This window comes from Antechinus flavipes, chromosome 1 (genome assembly GCF_016432865.1).
Source record: "Antechinus flavipes isolate AdamAnt ecotype Samford, QLD, Australia chromosome 1, AdamAnt_v2, whole genome shotgun sequence".
Classification (NCBI taxonomy): Eukaryota; Metazoa; Chordata; class Mammalia; order Dasyuromorphia; family Dasyuridae; genus Antechinus; species Antechinus flavipes.
The window spans coordinates 54,866,639-54,886,855 of NC_067398.1; the positions used below are offsets into that span (position 1 = coordinate 54,866,639).

The following is a 20,217-nucleotide window of genomic DNA, read 5'->3' on the forward strand; positions in this document are numbered from 1 at the left end:
TCTGCTATCACCTACCATCTCTAACTCCTTGGGATTCTTTTTCCTCAGCTTGTAATTAATAGCCATACTGCAAAAAATCTTTGCCCAAGAGTTGACTGGTGTGATTCAGAATCCACCACTCACTGCTTGTTAGAAAGATTTTTGTTTTGTTTTCCTTCATAAGTATATACATCAAGTACATTTATACAATTGGCAGTTTATTAAGCCCTTCTTAACAGAGTTGGGTAGCCTTGGAGAAAGAAAGGCAAGACAGCTCCAATCTACCAATCACAAATAAATCTATAATACTTGTGTTTCAATGTGTTGAACCTATTTTTAAATTTAATTTTTCCCTCTATCTATAGGCTAGTAACTCATCTTTACACAGCAATTTTTTTTAAATTAACTATGACAGGGATCATTAGGAATGTGAGTGAGCAAATTCTGGCAAAATAAAACATAGGGTGTGACTCATGTGTAACAAAACTGTCTCCAGGATAAACATGTTGAGAAACAACTGATGTTCCCATAGAAACCTCACTGCTGCAAAAGCAGCCCCACTTTCTATAGAAGCCATCTTCTCCCTATTTTGAGGGTTTGTTTGTTTGTTTGTTTGTTTTTTGTTTTTTTTTTTTTTTGAGTTTTGCAAGAGGAATGCCTGGCCGGGTATGGAAGTACTTAAAAGTTTAGGGCAAGATTGGGAACTCGCTGAGCGCCCAATCCAAATCACCCGATTCCACTGGCCCTAGTGAGCAAACCCCCTCTACTAAGCTCAGAGTTGTCTGAAAGCAGAGAGAAGATAAGGGGGTTTCAGGACCACAGACCAGACTCATCTTCCTTCACTGCCTGCCATACCACACTGCCTCCATCTCTTTCATGACTGAGGATACTTCAGAAATTATGAACTATCAAAAATATATTCCCTGTGAGTCTTCTGGTTGGACTTGAATCAGATGTCAGTGTTCAAAGCCTCTGCTGCTTACACTAAATCTGTTTTGTCTGAATGCTTTCAAAATATCTTTTAACCACAGAAGTATTAAAACTGTTTAAATATGTTGTCTAACTCTAATAAAATATGCCTAGAGAGTAATAAGATATTCAATGCCCCAGTTTAATTCTCCAAGGTAGAAATTGCAACGACAACAGAGAAAAGAAACAATTGTTGATGTCTTGGGTACCAAAAAACACTGCAGCCATTTATCTTGATCAAAATACAGCCAATAAAAATTCATAGAGAATTATCCCCAAAAACTTAATTCTTCATTAACATTTTACATTTCCAAGAATAAATATTGAAAAACTGCCAGGAATTAAAATCCACATAGGAAAAGGTTTAACAATCCCATCATCAGTATCTTCTTGTTTATAGATGGAATCTGGTTACACTGTACATATTAGAAAGGAAAAAATGTATAACCTTTCATTAAGGTTAGAATTTAAAGGACTGAGAAAATACTATTTATTCATTGCTTATTCAACAATTAGTAGTATTGTTTTCATCCCTAAACAACAAAGGGATCATATTTTGGGAGGAGCCTCACACACCTCCCAAGATAATAAAGAGGAGAATCTGAATTAATGGTATCATTGGTATCCAACCCCAAACCCAACTCCTACTAAATATTTAGCTACTAAGGCAACCATTGCACATCCTAATTCTGACTGATGCACAAAGAACCTTTCAAGTTGCAACACCCATCTTTAAAACAATATGAGTGGTTGGCTGGGAAATTTAAGCTTAGGTGAGTTGAATGGAAGAATGTGGGTGGATTACTGTAAAACTAGCTAACTTGTGGGAAAATATAATAGACAAACAAGAAGCACATTTCCAATAAAGTAAGTAGCTTTGTCAATTCTACAATTATTATAATGGTAAAAACAAACTTCATTTTTCCAAGTCATCTAATCATCTACCTCCCAAATCAGTTAGACTGACTGGCTTGAACAGCATGATATACAGCTCTGCTAAAAGGCACTTTCCAGTGTTATCACTGAGCTGTCAGGCACCTCTATAGCCATCAAGTTCTAATATTGTAACAATATGGCTCTATCTTTGGTTCCACTTTTAACTCATTGTGCCATCAGTCTTTTTAAAAGCTCTATGAAGTTTTGTCTGTGTTTATTTTTATTTATTTATTGATTGATTGATATGTGTGTGTGTGTGTGTGTGTTTGCTGAGGCAATTGGAGTTAAGTGATTTGCCCAGGGTCACACAGCTAGGAAATATTCATTGTCTAAGGCCACATTTGAAGTCAGATCCTCCTGACTTCAGGGCTGGTGCTCTATCCACTACACCAACTAGCTGCCTTTCTATTAAGTTTTAAAGCACATATTTCCAACATATTTCTTAAAGTTCATCAATTCAGTTCAAAAGATTAGGAATCTCCTGCGTTAACATCTACTACCTATTGTCATGTTTCCCCTTCCTGTAAGAAAAGCAAATTGCTTGAATAATGTTTCAAAAGAATTTTTCTATGGTACATGCTGACAAGGGAAAATCAAGAGCCCCTTATAATATTTTTACCAAACAAACAAAAACCTAGTTGAACATGATTTCTGTATGTACTAGAGACAAAGAAACATGTTTTCTCTAACAACTGGAAACACTGTTAAACATTCCTAAATTCTTTTTCTTTGCAAATAATTTTTTTTAAAGGCAATTGGGACTAAATGATTTACCCAGGGTGACACAGCTAAATAAGTTCAAGTAATTTTCTTTCAGGAAGAATGTTTAGCCCTAATGGATATAAACTAAAATAACTAAAGGTTGCTTATACAAGAACTACACTATCAGATCTAAGAGGAAAGTCAAGGGAGCTTCCCCAACACTACTTATCTTTGAACAAAATCCACTAAGTAAAAAATACTAGTTACCTTTTATTAGTGGATCTCTGTGGATTTTATGATGTTCTCACCTCTGCACTGCAGCTGGATCAACTACAGCAAAAAAAAAGGAGCTAAAAGGTCTCCCCAGGAAGATCAGAGGTAGAATCTAGATTATAGCTGGCAGTGATCCCTTCCTAAAAATAAAACTCTTTTAACAAAGGAAGTTCAAAAGGGTCAGTGGTACCAGCAGGAAGAACCACTTCCACCAACCCAAGCTGCTTATCAGAAAGAAAGAGAAGATTCCCCAGTTCACCTAAATACTAGAGAGACGTTCGAGTCCCTAAGCCAGGAGTTGGGGGGTGGGGGAAGGAGAAGAGTGAAATTTCCAACAGGTCCAGGTCGTTTGTTCTGCCAGCTGGAGCAGGTGACTCGACAGGCACGTGGGTGTGGTGAGGGATGCAACGCGACTCTAGGACAAATTCTCCTCCAACATTCTGAGGTGAAAGCGCACGGTCCAGAGTGTTCTTCACTCCTGTTTTTTTGCTGGGGCCCGGGTTCGAGCGATGAGAATAGGAACTATGGCCAGCAAGCCAATGGCCAGTGCCCAGAGAGGACGGTAAAAGAGCCAGCCAACAGAAATTGTCAACAGAGTCAGGGACGTGGCGATACAAAAGGCAAAGGCTTTCAGGCCGATGTTGACCAGGTCTCGGAAAAGCGGAAACCAGTCCACTGTAGGGAGACAAAGACGAGCAGCTGGTTATTCGTACTCGGAGCCTTGCTGGGCCCTGCCCTTCAACAGGTCTGGGTATAGACAGTTCTACGGGCACGCATCCGGCTACTTGGACGTCTGAGCCAAACCTGGAAGCGCGATTGGCTTATGGCTCTTTATGGCCTGCCCAGAGTGCAAGCCTGTGAGGCTAACCCGCTGTGGAACCGAGGGAGCACTGTGCATAGAGAGGGCAGGCTAACAAGTGGGCGGCACGTACTTGCGCTGCAAATGAAGAATGCCAGAGAGCATGTCGCAGATAAACACGACAGCCAAGGCTCTGGTGGAATTCAGTACAGGAACCACCAAACTCAGATGACAGTCTCTGCCCTTGCCCAAGAGGTCGCTTCTGCTGGAGCCCCGCTGGGTAAGAGCTTCACCCAGTAAGCCACCCCCTGGCACTCACTATCACTCACACGACATAAAACCCTGCTTCACTTTTAAAGGCCCTTCCTGCATTTCCAGTCTCTTATATGTCTTCACCCCACATCCCCTTGATGCAGCGACAACGGCCTCCTCGTTGCTCCTTGCACAAGCCACTCCATCTCCCGACTCCAGTCTCTCCTGGCCATCCCCCAGGCCTGGGATGCTCTCGCCCCTCACTTCTGCTTCCTGGCTTCCCTCACCCTCCTAAAATCTTCCTTTCTTCAAGCCCTTCCCTATGCCCCACCAAGCTGGGCCTTGACTGAGACTGATTCCCTCTTTTCCTGGGTATCCCTCATATGTCCATATTGGTTTGCATGTGCTCAAGGAAGAGGGGCTGTTTTCTCTCTGACTTTGTATCTGCAGGGTTAATAAATGCTAAATGACTCAGCATCCTTCCTACAGCACGGGCTGCCAGTGGTGACCAAAGTGCAGAACAGCCTCTGGGCACCAGGGGGTTGACCTAGTTTTGAGCTGGAAGATTTGCCAGGTGAAGAGCTGATCAATCTAACTCCTCTGGGTCAGGACTGACATGGTGTGGGGTCAGGTCAGTCTTGGATATGCTGTAAGAAAAGCTAGGAATCTGGACTGAAGCAGTGACTCGGGTCAGATTCTCAGCCGTCCGGGGAAAGCAGCTGCCACAGTCTGTGACGTGGCCCTGCCAGAGAATCAAAGACCATGTCGGACACTACTTTGCATCCACTGTTTAATTCAATGCTCAACCAGCCTCTCCTGAAGAGCATCTTCCAAACTGCCCAGGGTTCTGGAACACCAGGCCCTCCCGACCAAGGGACAGGACCGAGCTTTGGGAGGTACGATGCCTTGTCTTCCCCAACTTTCACAACCTGCCTTCATTTCCATCATGGAGCCAGTGGGAGGAGATCACCCAGGTTTTCCAAAGCTAGGAAGAAATCAGGGATCCTTGGAGGGAATAAACCTACCCAAGGTGTAGAGGATCCGAGTCATGAGATTGATGCCCACAAACATGGCCATCCAGCCAGCACCTCGAAAACCCCAGGTTTTTATCGTGTTGCTTTGATGTTCTTTCTGGAACACCTCCTGTAAAGTAAACATCAATTTATCCTCTGGAAAGGGAAGGCTGAGAGGGGCCATTTTCTCATTCTATAAATAAGAAAAAAACACTTTTCGGTGTGAGACCTGTGAGGGAAGTGACACTAATAAAAGTGTCCACGTTTCACAGACTAGGAAACTGAGGCACAGAGCCATTAAGTCATTTTCTCAGCATCACAGAGCTAGGAAACTGCAAAACTGAAACTCGAACCCAGACTTTCTCTAATCAATATCTTTTTTCCACTAGATCACAATGCAAAGACAAGGAAAACAAACTTGCAAAATACTGAGGCAACAGTCTTAGCTTGTGAAACTTGAATAAAGCAGGCCCAAGTCCAAAGAAGGTCATGGATTAGCCCATGTGGCACAAGGTGGCACAGGCAATAAAAGGAGTCAAGAAGGGTTTGGCCCCCCGACTGACAAAAGAATAAGATCGACACAAAAGAACCCAGACATAAGCTTCAGCTTAAGGCATATCAGGAAAGAAAATCCAGGCGCTCCCTTGGGGCCCCTGTGAGCCACAGGCCCTGAGCTGGGCTGCCCGATCCTGCCTTCTCGGGACTCGCCTCGTGGAGCCCACATGTAGGCCCCAAGACCCAGAGTCCCCAGACTTCTGCATCAAAGGATGCCCCAAATCCAGAGGGTGAGAAATCATGCATCAAGGGGAGGCCAAGAAAGAAGGAGACCCCCACCATAACTCACTTCCCTTACACACCAGCTATTCTGTCCATCATTGGATGGAATGTTTATCGCGGGGGCCAAATCCCACATTTACATCCTCCCCCACCATTTTCTGAAATGCACTGTCTTCAGAGCACGGAGTGACTCGGGAAGGCTGGACCATCCAGAAGGGAGACACCAGGAATCCAGACCATCAGAACAGCGGCCATACCAGTGCTCTAAGACTTTCTCCACTACCGAGATCCACCCCCTCCTCTCCCACCCACAAATGTCCGGGCTGTGAACAAGGTGGCAGGAGCAAAGTGGCTCGCGTCCCTTTGGAAGGCGGACACTGTCCACGGCCTGGGTGGGGTCCGTCTGGATTATCCACGAAGGAGGGAGGAGGCAATAATGGCCCTTTCTCTGTACTGAATGGGAAGGGGGGGGTGGGGGGCGGGTGAGCAAGCAGGGGGAGAAAGTGCACTTGCACTGGGCAGGACAAAAGGAAAAGCCTCTTTGGCTTCCTACTTCAGTAACGCCTGAAAAACTGAAACCATGTCCCCGGGCAGGGGCTTTGCCAGTGGAAAGCATGACTCATGCTGGGACAGGCCCATAGAGGACAAGCTTGAACTGGGGGAGGAGGAGCTTCCTGAAGGTCCACCCTGCGATGCTAGTAACAAACAGGGCGTCCAAGCCTGACGCCCTCCTGACTCATCCAGGCCTCTGCAGTACCCCAAGGCCTTCCCACCCTGGTGAAAGGAAAAGGCCTTCTCTTTGTCAAGACCTGCCTTTTCACTAACATTCAACAGGCTTCCTAAGGGCAGACCAGCAAGCGTGCCGAGGGGGCTCATCCTGAGGATCCTTCCTACTTCTCGGTGTGGTCAGGGCCATTCTTTCATTTTACCCTCAAAAAGCAAGCTTGCAGCCAATTACAACAGGCGTCCCTCCACAGATGGCATGGGAAGCCGGCAAGGTCCATGGGGCCTGTGAGCCCTCTGGTCCAATCCACACCTTACAGCTCAAGCAATCAAGAACCACACGTGGAGGGAGTCCCTCAGTGTCACCCAGGGAGCAAAGCAGCAGAAGCAGAATCTGAATCCAGGGCGCTCGGCTTCCTCTTCAGTGCTGTGCCCATCATATGCCAGAGCTTCTGTGACTCCAGAGGGCCACGGGGCAAACTGGGGGTCAGAGCCGGGAGCCTCGCTCTGCACCCACAGCTGCTTAGTCTCCCCTTCCCTGACCCGACGGAAGGCACTCACCTCTGCAGTGAAATCTCCGTGGTGCAAGAGCAGCAGGGTGTCCCCAGACTTGGTGGTATACGAGACCAACTGGTCTCCACGCTGGCGAGCAATCACAGTGACCTGCAGAGAAGCACGCGTGGGAAAGATGGGGCTCAGCTCTTTTCACCTACAGCCCTGCGCTGTCCATGTCTATCTAACAATAGCTGCTGTAATCAGTGAACATACAATTCTCAAGTGTCTCTACGGGCGGGCACTGGAGAAAGGAAAACGAAAATGGAACAATCCATGTCCTCAAGGGGATAAAAGCCTGGACACATTAAGAATACGGGGCAAGGGGACGTGCATTTGGGAGCATCAGAGAGGCGGGGTGAAGATACAGGGCATCCCGTTTGGCTAGACCGGGGAACAAAGCATAATGTGAAACAAAAGCGCGGCTGACTCTAAGGCTAACAGGGAGCCGCTGGAGTTTATGGAGGAGGGAAGTGACTTCAGGCCCCTGCTTAGGGAAATCCCTTGGGCAGCTGCACAAAATAGACCTGAGGCAAGAACACCGATTAACAGGCCACTCAGCCTTTGCTTTTCTGGAGTTAAGTTAGAAAAGAAAACCAAGTTACCACATGAGCCGGGCCCAGGTTGGGGTCATCACCACTCAGGCCTGCATAGGAAAATGCAACCCGTACATCTCCGACCTGGGAACACATAAGGAAAACAGAATCTAAACAGAAAATCGCAGGGACTCGGGGAGCTGGCTTCTGGCTGGCTTGGGGACTGTGCCAGGGCAGAGCAGGGAGGAAGCTCCTTCTTCATGGGTTAGCCAAGCAGCGAGGGCCAGCAGGAGCAGGAGTCTCCTAAGCGAGACTGCTGGTACGGAAGCCCACCTGCTGTCAGCCACTTAGCCCTTTATCTTTAAAAGACTCTAAAAGCAGACATTTAACTTTCGCTGCTACAGAGCCAGGTTTGCACACCAAGGCCTTAGACGTACTTCTGGATACTTGGGGTTCTCACTGTGATAGAAGTAGTCTCCTCGTCGGATGATGTCGACGTGGGGATCCTCCATATGGGCCAGGCTCAGTGGCTTGAAGTTGTCGATCTTGTCGATAAGACCTGGACAGAATGAAGCAGTATGTCTCGTCAAAGGATTTAAAAAGAAAAAAGCACTTAGACTAGCATCCCAGAAACCCAAGTTGAGCACCTTCCTCTGGGCAGATGGGATATTTTAATGGGGTGGGGGGATACAGGCTGCTGTGGGAATCAAGCCATGATGAACCACTGCTTTTTCATGTGGCAAGCAAGTTGTGAACCATGCTGGGGGGAGGAGGCTACTCCACAACTGCTCTGGGGGGAATCAAAGCAGGGAAAATCACCCTTGTTTCCTCTCAGGTTTTTTTGCTCTCAGTAAGATTGTCTCTACCACAAAGAAGCAAGGCACATAGTGGATTTAAGTGGAGCCACTTTTTAATTGGATGTGCCATCCACTTTAAACAGCTAGGTGGAAAGGGGAGGGTCTGGACTTTCCTTCTTCTTTGGTATAGGATTTCTCCTTCTTATCAGGTCCTGAGGAGGCTGTTCTATTGAATTCTTTGCACACTCAAGGTCTGATGCATTTTGATGTCAGTGTGCAAACACAACAGGCAAGTTTTGTCTATTTTGGCAAATGCTATAATATTATGTTAAATAAAATTATTTTTGAGTTTTCTTTTACCTGTCATGAAATTTAAAATTTAAAATTATGTAGCCCATGCAGCAAAATCTTGAGAATGATTGGCATAGTAGACAAGCGTGTACTTGACTGGCATTTTAGTGAAATTCAAATGTTCTTGGAAAAAACAACCCAGCCCCAAGAGGTGGCTTACCAGAAGAAAGGAAGAACCTGCCAATCTGGACAAAAGGAGCAACAGCTGTGAAGGACTCCACGGCCATTGCACTGGAAGGAGAGGAAAGGGTCAACCAAGTCCTCCACTTCCCCCCACACTCTGCCCCTTAATCCCATAGCATCATGGAAGCTCTGCTTCCTTCTGAGATACAGCAGTCACTAAAGAATGAAGGGCAAGGTACTGCTCAAGCAAGGCCCTATTCTGCCCTCGTTCTCAGTAGCAACTTCTGGAGCCTACTAGGATGGACACTATTACTCAAGCAACAAAAACAATTCCCCAAACAAACACTTTCCACTTTGCTTCTGAACTCTGTTACGAATTGGCTCAAGTGGAAGGCAGGACTGAGATTTAGAATCTTGTTCTTTGTATTGGAGGAAATCATTAGAACAGAAGAAGTGTGATAGAACTCTGGAGTCATCTAGTCTAACTTTCTTTTTTAAATTTTTTAATCAAGATACAGTAATGAGATTGGTCAATAGCTCTCTTTCTCTTGTCTGGATATCAGAATCACATTTTCTTCAAAAAAGGAATTGATTAAGTACTTTCTGTCTCTATTTTCTGTTTCTAATTTTTGTAGCATATGTTCTCTTAGATGTATGTTGGAATTCACTCCAACTCCTCCATTTTACCGATTAAAAAAAAATTCCTTAAAAGGGATTGTGACTTGAAAAAAGTCACAGTAAATCAGAGGGAAAGGGAATATAAATCCAGGTTATTTGACTTCTTTTATAACAGTCTTTCCACCATATCACAAGAGCATCAGAAAGAAAAAAGGTATCCTAAATAAGAATTTTAAAACTCTTTTAGCTAAATATTTATTTAGCACCTTCCTTAGAAAGAGCCCAAAATATTTCCCTAATTTTTACTGATTTAATTTTTATAAGCTTTGTTCCCTCTAAGACTTAAGACTCAAGCAAGAAAAACAGGCAAGTGAGATGGCCCAGTTACAGAAAATTCTGCCCATATTCAGGCCTAGAGTTTAAAATAAATAAAACTCATGTCTTTCCTTTTGAGTCCAAAATCCTACCCACTTGGCCTCAAGCCTTGCCCTCTATTCACCTGGGATTTTTATGCCCAATCTCTCGGTCAAAGTTCCTGCTGTTCACAATTTCTGATTTCCACTCGGTATCTAAGAAAAGGGGAAAAAAAAATTGTTGAGGAGGAACACTGTGATGGCCTGCATTGTTTTTTAAATAGAATAGTTTCAGACTCTTTATTTCATCACTCATTAAGTCAGGCAGATGCTACTGATCCCAATTCAAAAGATGAGATGAACAAATGTGTCAGCTACCATGCTGAGCAGGTGCAATCCTCCCATCAAAACCAGAGCCCTGGGCTGGAGCCTGCAGAGCTGGAGCCCAGGATCCCCTATCCTGGGGCTGCCCATGCACTATTTTGTTTCCCATCCAAATCCCTCACCCTTAGCTCCCTGGTCAAAAGAGGCGCTTCCTTTCAGGCCTTCCCATGATGCTATTCCCTCTCAGTAAGATCAACAGGCTTAACCAGCTGGTTTTTAAGTTGTCTTCAAACATTCTCATTCCTACAGGGACTTTATCGAGATGCTCACGCACTAATTTTTATAACCATGTATTCAACAAACAAAAGGGATCTACAGTGTTGAAGAGCACAGTCCCTCAAAGCCGACCTCCCATCCTGAGGCTCATTCTCTCTCCAGCAGGAAGAGCATGGCCCTACAGTCCGACTCTCAGGTCCCGAGCCATCGTGGAACCTGTGAACTACCCAGGGAAAGCAGGGATCGGGGCCCGGGGGTCCCACTTACTGTAGGAGTATCTCCTTTCCGTTTTCACTTGCCCATCTTCTGTGTACTCCCTGCAAAGGAAGCAGACATGGCAAGCGCGGTCAGACCCAGCCCGAGAAGCAAGACGCCGTCATCAGCACGGCGGCCCCGGAATGCCTCGAGGAGTCTCTTTTCTGCCCCACATGATGGGGCCCCTGCACCAACACCCAGCGGGCCCGAGTCTGGACGTAGCCACGTGGGGCAGAAGGACACAGAGTATCAATGCTGATAAAGCCCCAAGTAGCAAATCTGCTATTTTAAACAATGTTTCCATGAGCCATTACTCCCTGACAGAGGGGAAAAAGCGGCTTCGTGCCAGACGGTGAGCACAGGCTCGGATCACCAAGTGCAGCCCACAAGCCACAAGAGGCCCCAGGGAATAAGATACACGATGGAGATGAGAATTCCAAAGGGAATCCCCACCGACTCTAACCATCTCGGGGTCATGCGACAATGTCAAGGGGAAGGCTTGCTGGGAACATACCCCCAGTCGCCTAGAGTGAGGCACCCCTCAAATCAATGCGTCTTCATACATTAATGTTGAATTAATGAAAGTTGAAATTATATTGAATAAAGTTGAATTAATGAAGTTGAAAAGTTGAAAGAAATGCCAAATTTCAAGTAGGATTAGTGACTATATAGAGGAATTCTCTCCATTCACGTTCATAAACCCTTTGAGTACTACCATGGGAGTACTCAGACCCCGAGATAAGAGTATCTGACCTAAAGCAACCTACTCATTTTACAAGCCTCTGGCACACAGACCTTCCTGGTATCCCCAGCTCCTTCAAGGTCAATTCTGTCTATGACCAAGGTCCCCCAATTTTCCCTATACGTCAGACTACTGAATTAGCAGGCTATTTTATTACATTTTCATAAACATACATCTATGCACTGGTCCTTTATTTACTAGAAATAAGCCAACTCATCAAGTAGTATTACATATGGTTGAAATATTTTACACAAAACAATTTTCCAAATGAATATCAGTGATGTTAGCTTGATACTAATAAAAATGTTAAGTGACCTTCTTTGTAACCCCAGTATTTAAGTACTTCACACATACTAAATTTAATTGACTTGTGAAAAGTAATTTAAAAGAAGGAAGCATTTTAAATTTTAAAAAAATGAAAAAAAAAAAAAAAACGGAACCTCATAGTTCATCTTAAAAACATACTTATTCTGTTTTCTTTGCCTCAAAAGTCTCAATTTCCCACATGGTAAAAAGACATTGCATAATCTGGGGAGGGGAGAAAATGAGGAACAAGAAATTGTAAGATTGTGACAAAAATACTGTGTGCCCGTGGAATGCTTCTAATTTTAACTGTCATTACAATATAAAGGCCTTAGCATTAACCCTCAAAGATAAGGCCCCAAATGGAGTCACTGAGAGCCTTCAGGAAAGAAGTGCTAAGATATCTACCCAAAGCCAATAGAAAAAATCCATAGTCTATGGTAGCATTCAGTTGTACTCGTCAGTTAATCTGACAAAATGGGAATTATGGGTGGCTTCCTATGTGAAGGCAAATTCTGAAGTCAAGAACAAGATAATTGGGATTGTGCAGGCCCAAAGGAACTGCTGGGTCACAAAGGATCCAATGGAAGTGAGAGATTTCGTTTCTTCAAGGACTGAACAGGACAAAATAGTTACTTGTAAAGCCTGCTTTGGAGAACCTTTTGGGAGGGAGATTGGGCACGGTCAAAGAGTAGATAACTTCTAATGGAGCTGGTGCCCCATGGTGCTAAAAGGAAAGCAGAGGGGAAACAGCACCTTTGGGGCCAACTCAGATAAGTTCTTTTTCCCTGGGACTCTGAAGGAGAAGGAAGGTCAGGGTAGGCCTGGCCATAGCTAAGAAGTTAGGAGAAGGCATCCCCAAAACAACAACCAGATTTAGAAACTGTCAGACTTCCAGTCCAGGTTCTATCTCCTTCCTGGGTGACCCTGAGCAAAAGACTTTCGCTCTCTAGACCTCAGTTTCCCCTGTCCAATAAGAACGTTGGGCTAGACCACCTCCAAGGATCCCGCCACTCTAAAGGCCTATGATCTCATGAAGCAACAGGTGCGGGAGAGCTCCTGCCCAAGTCCTGAACCTTCACAGACTCTACCAGAAGAAACCTGAAGCCAGCTTCAGACAGGAAAGCACGAGGCACGAGGGAGTGGAGAAGGCTTTTCATAATCGGACTCCTATCCCACTGCCCTCCTCTCCTACTACTCCCGCCACAAACACTCCCCAATGAGTCATTGCCGAGGCTCCCCTCCCGTGTGAATCCCCTCCTCTCGAAGGCAGCTCTTCCTGCTCTGTGCTACCTCCACTCTTCTGGTACCTTGCTTATTTACAGCACAGCCTGCCCCTCACCCAAGTAAAATCTAAGTCTGAAGGAAGGACTTGTTTGATTTTTGTCTGTACACCTCTCGAGCACCTTGCTTAAGCAGGAGTTTTGTGTGGAGGGTTGACAATGCTAGTCATGAGTATCAGGATTAGGTCTTTCCTAACTTATAAATTGTTGATCCAATCGCATTTCCTGATCGCCACAATTGTCTGCTCTGCTGCAGTGCCTTAAATTAAATGCCCCTTGGATCAATAAAGGGATTAATGTGCTATTCACGGAACATAGAAAGGCAAAGGATAGACCAAACTTTTGGTCTGTGCCCAGAGGAGGTTCTGGGGTCAGGCAAACCCAGAACACCAAGGGAAGCAGGAGCATTTAAGAAATAAAAGCAGCACCAACATGCTAAAATGTGGGCTGGAAAATCCACTTCCTCCCTCTCCCTCCCATCCCAGCAGGAGGAGGGCCTGCCTCACCTGGACTCTTCCGACTCCACCCATTGGTACATCTCCACTTGACGTTTCAATTTCACAGCAGGGATAAAGACTCCATAGTTGGGATCAGACAAGAGCTTTAAAAGAAGAAGAATAAAGTAAGCCCAGACTTGAGATCTCAAGGAAAGTTAAATCAGGGCCATGAACTGGAGAAGCTACTAGATGAATTTCAAACCAATCAACCTGAAGGCCATTTACTCTCAAGGACATCACACAAGAAAAAACGAACAGGGAGCATTATGTTTTGAAGAACATAATGTTTGATTTCATATTTATGTATTTTTATTTCTTGCCCTCTACCCATAAAGCTTAGTGTACAGCCTCTGAAAAAAGGTTCAGTTCATTTCAGAGATGAGGCAAACTCTCACGTCCCAGCCTTGGGAAGCCTGCCCTAATCAGTTTTTCCCTTTGCAGTCTTGCACAACCACAAATGAGGTGACATTATTAATATTGTTTTATCCATAAAGATAACATGGAGTATAGTCCTAAAACGTCCTCTGACATACAAAATAAAATCAGGTGCAAAAAAGGAGGGTGCAGCATGTAGCAATGGCCCTGAAAGTATCAACTCCTGCCTTGCTCTGCTCTTGGGGAGGGGGAACCGAGCCTGGCTGTGTGTGACTTTGGTGGAAGCCTTTTTCCTCCCTGGACTTCGAGTTTCTTAGCTGTAAAGTGAGAGAGCTGGAAGCTGGAAATCTGTGACAACCAGGGCCTGAGCCAGTATGGCCCTCATAAGCCATGTGGCAAGGCATAATAAGCCCCTTCCCCTCAGTTCTTCACTAGAAAAAGGGGGATAATCCTTCTACCGCTTGTTTCATAAGAGCATATAAGAATTAAATCTGATTAACATATGATATGCTCTGTAAGCTGTGAACAGACATATAAATGTGAGCTATTACTATTTAGTCTAGTTTTACTACCAAATGTATTTTATTCTATTTCTTCGAAAATGGGTACTCTAAGAAGATATAATGAAAAATGCTTCCTCCCTCAAGGTGAAGACGACAGAATGTGATGCTGTTGTCAGACACTGTAGTCATACTGACTGCTCTTGCTTAATTTTTTCCTTGTCACACAGGAATATTCAGTTTGGGGGTGGAGGTAGGAAATAATTATAATGTAAAGATAAGGCACTAATAAAACTTTCTGAAAAGAAAGAAAAATTTGAATTTGGCCCAAATGGTAATTTAGGATGGCAGAATGTAAAAGTAAAAATAGACCTCAGAGAGTCTCTTCCTTAGGAATGAAGGGATTCACCCAGAATCACACAGTGCTTCTGACTCCGCGGCCTCTTCCCCCACACTATAATCACTGCCTTAAAGGAATTTATAATGTAAGAACAGCTTATAATGCATTTCAAGACAGGCACACACGCACACATACACACACACGAAATAATAAATGACACAATAAATGAATTATAGATGACGATATAATTGTCTCAATACAAGCTGACAGGATATAAATGCAAAACTCTCAAGAGAAAACAAAGGGCAACAGATGCAGGGCCAGACGTGGCAGAAGCACAGAAAAGAGAGGCATCGGCTTTACCTTGGATGTCCGGAGGGAGCCAATCAAGTGCACCAATCTTCCCTCATTTTCTGGGGCCACACTGTGGATGGTGTTAAGGGGAACCACAAGCGAGAGACCCTCAGCCAGAGAAGTTGCCGTCCTCAAGGCCCGACCCTACAATTGTAGGACAGAGGGAGATGAGAGAAAGCTAGTGCCATTGTGAAGTTTGATAACTCTGGGCATTTATTCTAAACAACATGGGAATCAAGTTAAAATTAGTGATCTGAAACTTCTTTCCAAAAGCAAGAGATTTACTGCATGGAATATTCTCACCTGTAATAGATTAATCTGCTTCTTTGTCTTAAAATCCTTAAAAGACTATAAACTCTATGAGGGCAGATTCTGCCTTATCTGAGTTTTTTAAGTTTCCAGCTGCTCCTAACTCCTAACTCAGTATCTGGTGTTCAATTAAATCTTACTTAAACATACTAACCAATATAAAAGTTTCTCCATATAAAAACAACTAAATCACAATGAATGAACAACACCTGCCTTTATTCAATAAACCTGTATTATATACAGTTCTGCACATTGGAAACTCTTAATGCCTTTTAACTGGAAAAACTTTCATCCTCTTCAAAGTCAACATGCATTTTATTAAGAGCCTATTATGTCCTAAAAATGGGGAGGGAGAGGAAAGAAGGAGAAGGAAAAGAGAAGACAAGAAAAATGAGGGCTGGTCTGTCCAAAGGAAGAACGCCTTCTCCCTTAGAGGCTGTTAAGACATGAATTAGGGACTGAAAGCCAAGCACATCCCCATTGCTCCACTGTCACTCGAGCTGTTCTGCTCCCAGCACGTGGCCTGTGTTGTTGCCTCTGTCCAGAATAGCTATTCTCTGGCCTCTATACGTCATTTTAGAGCCTACTTACTTCTCAGCTTTCTCAAATGCCCCTCTCTAGGGCCCTTCAGTGTATGCTGAATACCAATTTTAAGTGCTTATGTGTGAGTTAGGGTTATCCCTATATTTGTGCATGTCACACCATCACCATTCACCAGAACTATCTTAAGTCTCTACTATGCTAACACCTAGCACAGGGCAATGCACGTTACTAAATGAAGAGCTTTAACGCTAATAGAATACTAGGACTTTAAAGGAGAAGAGGAAGGAGTTTCTAGCAGCTAGGATCATCCTCATTCTCGCTTCTCCTGCTCCCTGCTAGCTGGGTCTCTCCCATTCTTGAGAGAGATAAGGAAATAAACTGTTTTCATCCACTCAGGAGCAGAAGAGAATCAAAACCTTTCATACAGCTTGGACTCCCTTTCCCTTCTTTGGCCTCCTACCAGTATCTGAGCACATTCAAACAACAGGCAATGATTTAAACTCTGTGAAGAAGACAGAATCAACCTATTGGCCACACATTTTTACTAGAATGGCTACCTCTTTCCAAGAAGGATACCAGAACAAAGGGGTTAAATTAAGCTGCTTTTTTCTCTCCTGCAATGATCAGAAAGAGCCGAAAGGCAACGGAGAAAAGGGGAGTTGCACCATAACTAAAACACAGGGAATCTGGTTGTTTTACGAGAGCCTGACTCCACCAGCACTTCCCTGAGGAGTGTTGCCCACTCCCATGGTATCCCCATATCAATAAATCCAAAATATTTCTCTTAACTTTCTTCCCTGTGACCCCAAAGTTCTCCTGTGCAGAGTGGTGAGAATAGAAACAATCTACTCAATGGATTTTTAAATGTATTTCTCAAGTCTGCAATGAAATATCAAGGATTTCCCTAACTTATCCCTTTTTTTGTCAATGCCTTTAGCATCAATATATTTTCTCCCATTTTGCAATATTGATAGCAATTTCTTTCCTCCTGTAATTCACTGCACTGAGTTTTTTACAAATCCTAGAGACAGACCTGAACCCTAAGAAGGGACTTTTAGAGACACAGTTAAAAAGACAAAAGAGAAAAGAGAAAAAGTCATTCAAGGGCTAAAGTGGTGAAGGACATTAATCCCCATCTCTAATCAGCTTTCTACTTTACTGTCCTCTTCAACATCCCACCTGCAAACACCAAGCCTTACTAACTCAAGAAACTGAGGATGAATTTTTAACTTCTATAGCTATCTTCCTAACTCTCAGTGGCATAAAAACTTAGAATGAAGCCAGTGAACATTTTGAGAAAGGAGAGTTTCTGGGTAAATGTCCAGCTTCCACTGTGCTCAAGGAAGGATCTCTGGAGAAAAAAGGCAATGCTCTGGTGGCTCACCTCATTAGTAAAGATCAGGTAGAAGGAAAGTAAAAATGTTGTCAATCCAACAAACATGCCCCCTGATGTTTCACTGAGACGCTCCAAGAAGCCCGGCTGGTGGTCAGCTGTAATTTTGACATGTTCTTTTCTGTTACTTGTATCAGAGTACTAGAAAAGGGGGGAAAGATACAAAATATATAGAGATACTATACACATAGAGTACTTATCAATCTGTGATTACTTTAAAATTTCTTAGGAAACATTATTATAATTATAAACATGGAAGCTATTCAGATTTTTTCTATTATACAACTTAAGCTTATATTTCCCTTGGCTGTTTATTGTAAGATCAATAAAAACTGCAAAGTTTATAAAGTAACAAGAATATATTACCTAACAAACATTTATTGTACATAATCATAATCATCATCATCATAATAAACAGCTTATACCCTTTGTAATATACTCTCAACATGTATACATATATCTCCATTTGTATTACAAATGAGCAAACTGAGACTAAAAGTGGTGAAGCAATTTGCCAAAAGTCTAGAAAATATCAGAACTACGATTCAACTCCAAGCCTTCTGACCATAAGAGGAGAGCTTTTGTACATTGTGTGGGTTACGTTGTCCTAGCCACTGCATAATAAAAGTGCTAACTGCAAGGATGCTCTCTTTAGAGATGATGGCCAATGCTTTCATCCCAATGTAGTCCAGAAGTAATCTTAACATGCAAAGTACGGTTGAGTTCACTGAGAGACCAAATAGAGGATCCCTGGTCTTAAAGGTGCACATATCCTTTTCTCTGAGCTTTCATTTTTTCATCCATAAAATAGGGACAATGACATTCGCATTACCTATTTCACAGAGCTTCTATGAGGGTCATAGGATAATAGATATGAAAGAGCTCTCTCTGAGGCTGTAACATGCTATGAAAGTACAGAACCACGAGTCCAGCAGAGAGGGCCTTGAGGGTAGGATGTTCCTGAGAAAGTCTCATCATCTCATCAAGTGAAAAAAATTCCTTTAGTCTTATCAGAGGATGTTGGAAGAAAGCATCCCTTAGTCCAACCTCATTTTACAGATGAGGAAATGGAGTCATAAAGAGATGAAGAAATATGTTCAAAGTCACATTGATAGTAAGAGAGCTGGGATTTGAATTTAGGACCTCTGACTCTAAATCCAGCCCATTTTCCATTTGTACCATATTCTGTAATTACCACTGCAGGATTTAAGGGGCATTGGGGTACCTTGTTCAATCTGAGCTATCCAGCTCCCTGAATCTGACCCTGATGCAACACTTAGACTTTTCATACGTTATTCCACTGGAGCCATGCTAAGCCCTCATTTTCTAAATGAGCAAACTGTCTTAGAGCAGTAAATTGCCCACGAAGACAGAATTAGTGTCAAAGGAGAGATACAGCTCAGAACTTCCTAACACCGAGTGCAGGACTCCAGCCAATCCGTATGCTTATGTCATGCAGGCTTACTCACAATACTTGCACTATTACTCTCACAGGGCACTTGTGAGGAAGGTGATCTGTTAGCTACAAAGCCCTCGGATGACTAGCACTCTGGCTTCCACAGCAGGAAGAGTTCAAGGCTTTGTACCCACTAAGCCTAGGTAAAAGTGGATGGAACTAAACATAACCATTACAAGGCAGTAGCTGTGGGGTAGTGAAAAAAGCCCTAAAACTGGAGCCAGAAGACACAGCTTCACCTTTCATCTGCAAAATCATATTTCTTCAATCATACAAATCATTTTTTCTTAAAACAGTCCAATGAGGCAGTCAGTGACTTTTAGTTTCTGTATCAAGCAATCACTGATAGGACCATAAAGATTGGAAGCCAAAAAGTCTACTCCTTCACCCCCTCATTTTACAGGTGGGGAAACTGAGGCACAAAGCTGTTAAATGGCTTGTCCAGAATCTTGTTGCGGTTAAGGCTTCGGGGATGGAAGGACAGAATGGGCAAATGCCTACGCGTGCCAAGCATTTCACAAAAATCATCTCATTTAATTTTTACAAAAGTTCTGGGAGCTTATTATTATCCCTATTTTTTAGAGGAGGGACTGTGGCAGAAAGACAAAGTGACTTGCCTAGTCACACTAAGAAGCTAGGGTTGAATTTGAACTCGGGTCTTCTTGACTCAGAGTCTAGTTTTCTACCCACTACAGTAGGCAACACCTAATATTTAGTGAGTTATTCCCATTTTACAGATGGGGAAACACAAAACGAGTCTTAAGTGTCTGAGATGAATTCTAGCCCCTGGTTTCCTCAGCTTCTCAGAAAATAACCCGCTCTGACTCCAGAGAGCCCCTGACGGGCGCTGCCGTCTCCCGCCGGAGAGGGGATGGACTTAGAAGGCCAATGGAGATGCTTTCTGGGCACGGCCAACTGTTACAAGAGGAAGAGGACGTAGAAAAACAGACTTGTTCGTTGAAAAAAAATTATCTAAATTTAAAAAACAAAATTATGCCTACACTCTCCTCCAGACTTGCAACCCTGCAAAGCCGCGGTGAGTCACTGCAGCGGTTCGCGGCTCCCTCCCACCCTGACGAGAAAAAGTGGCACAGGAGGGAGGGGCCACCGCACCCAGGCCCGCACCGAAGTTGCCATCGCGGCCCCAGCGGCAGCTCAGGCCGCCCGACACCCAGGGACAAAGGGGGTGCCGCAGGCAGCAAGCGGCCGCAGCCGCCGAGACCCCGGGCCGGCGTCGCGGAGACAGCGGGGAGACACGGCGGGGTGGGGCGGCCGGCGCGTACTTACATTGCGGGACATCGCCAGCCTCGATGTGGAGATGATGACTCGATCTCCAAAGCAGGATCAAGGGGCCGGAGGTCGGCGGGCAGATCTGCAATTGGCCGGACGAGCAGCGGGAACTCCACGAGCCAGGAAAACTCAGCCCTTTCTCCCGAGCCGCGAAAGCACGCAGACAAGAGAACAAGGCTGGGCTTGCTGCTACAAAGTTACCACCCACGACAACCGAACGGCTT

At 44.3% G+C, this 20,217-nt stretch overlaps 1 protein-coding gene across 1 annotated transcript; it reads right to left on the reverse strand.

Moving 5' to 3' along the window:
* Positions 1 to 1,069: 1,069 nt before the first annotated feature.
* On the reverse strand, positions 1,070 to 20,186 carry TMEM43 (transmembrane protein 43). Its single transcript, XM_051982973.1, has 12 exons — positions 19,991 to 20,186; positions 17,239 to 17,388; positions 15,012 to 15,146; positions 13,443 to 13,537; positions 10,621 to 10,670; positions 9,900 to 9,969; positions 8,820 to 8,890; positions 7,949 to 8,070; positions 7,581 to 7,655; positions 6,985 to 7,086; positions 4,936 to 5,053; positions 1,070 to 3,534 (listed from the first exon to the last, which is right to left on the reverse strand). The coding sequence occupies exons 1-12, from the start codon at positions 20,000 to 20,002 to the stop codon at positions 3,332 to 3,334; spliced, it is 1,203 nt and encodes a 400-aa protein (XP_051838933.1). The 5' UTR covers positions 20,003 to 20,186; the 3' UTR covers positions 1,070 to 3,331.
* Between the last annotated feature and the right edge of the window lie 31 nt (positions 20,187 to 20,217).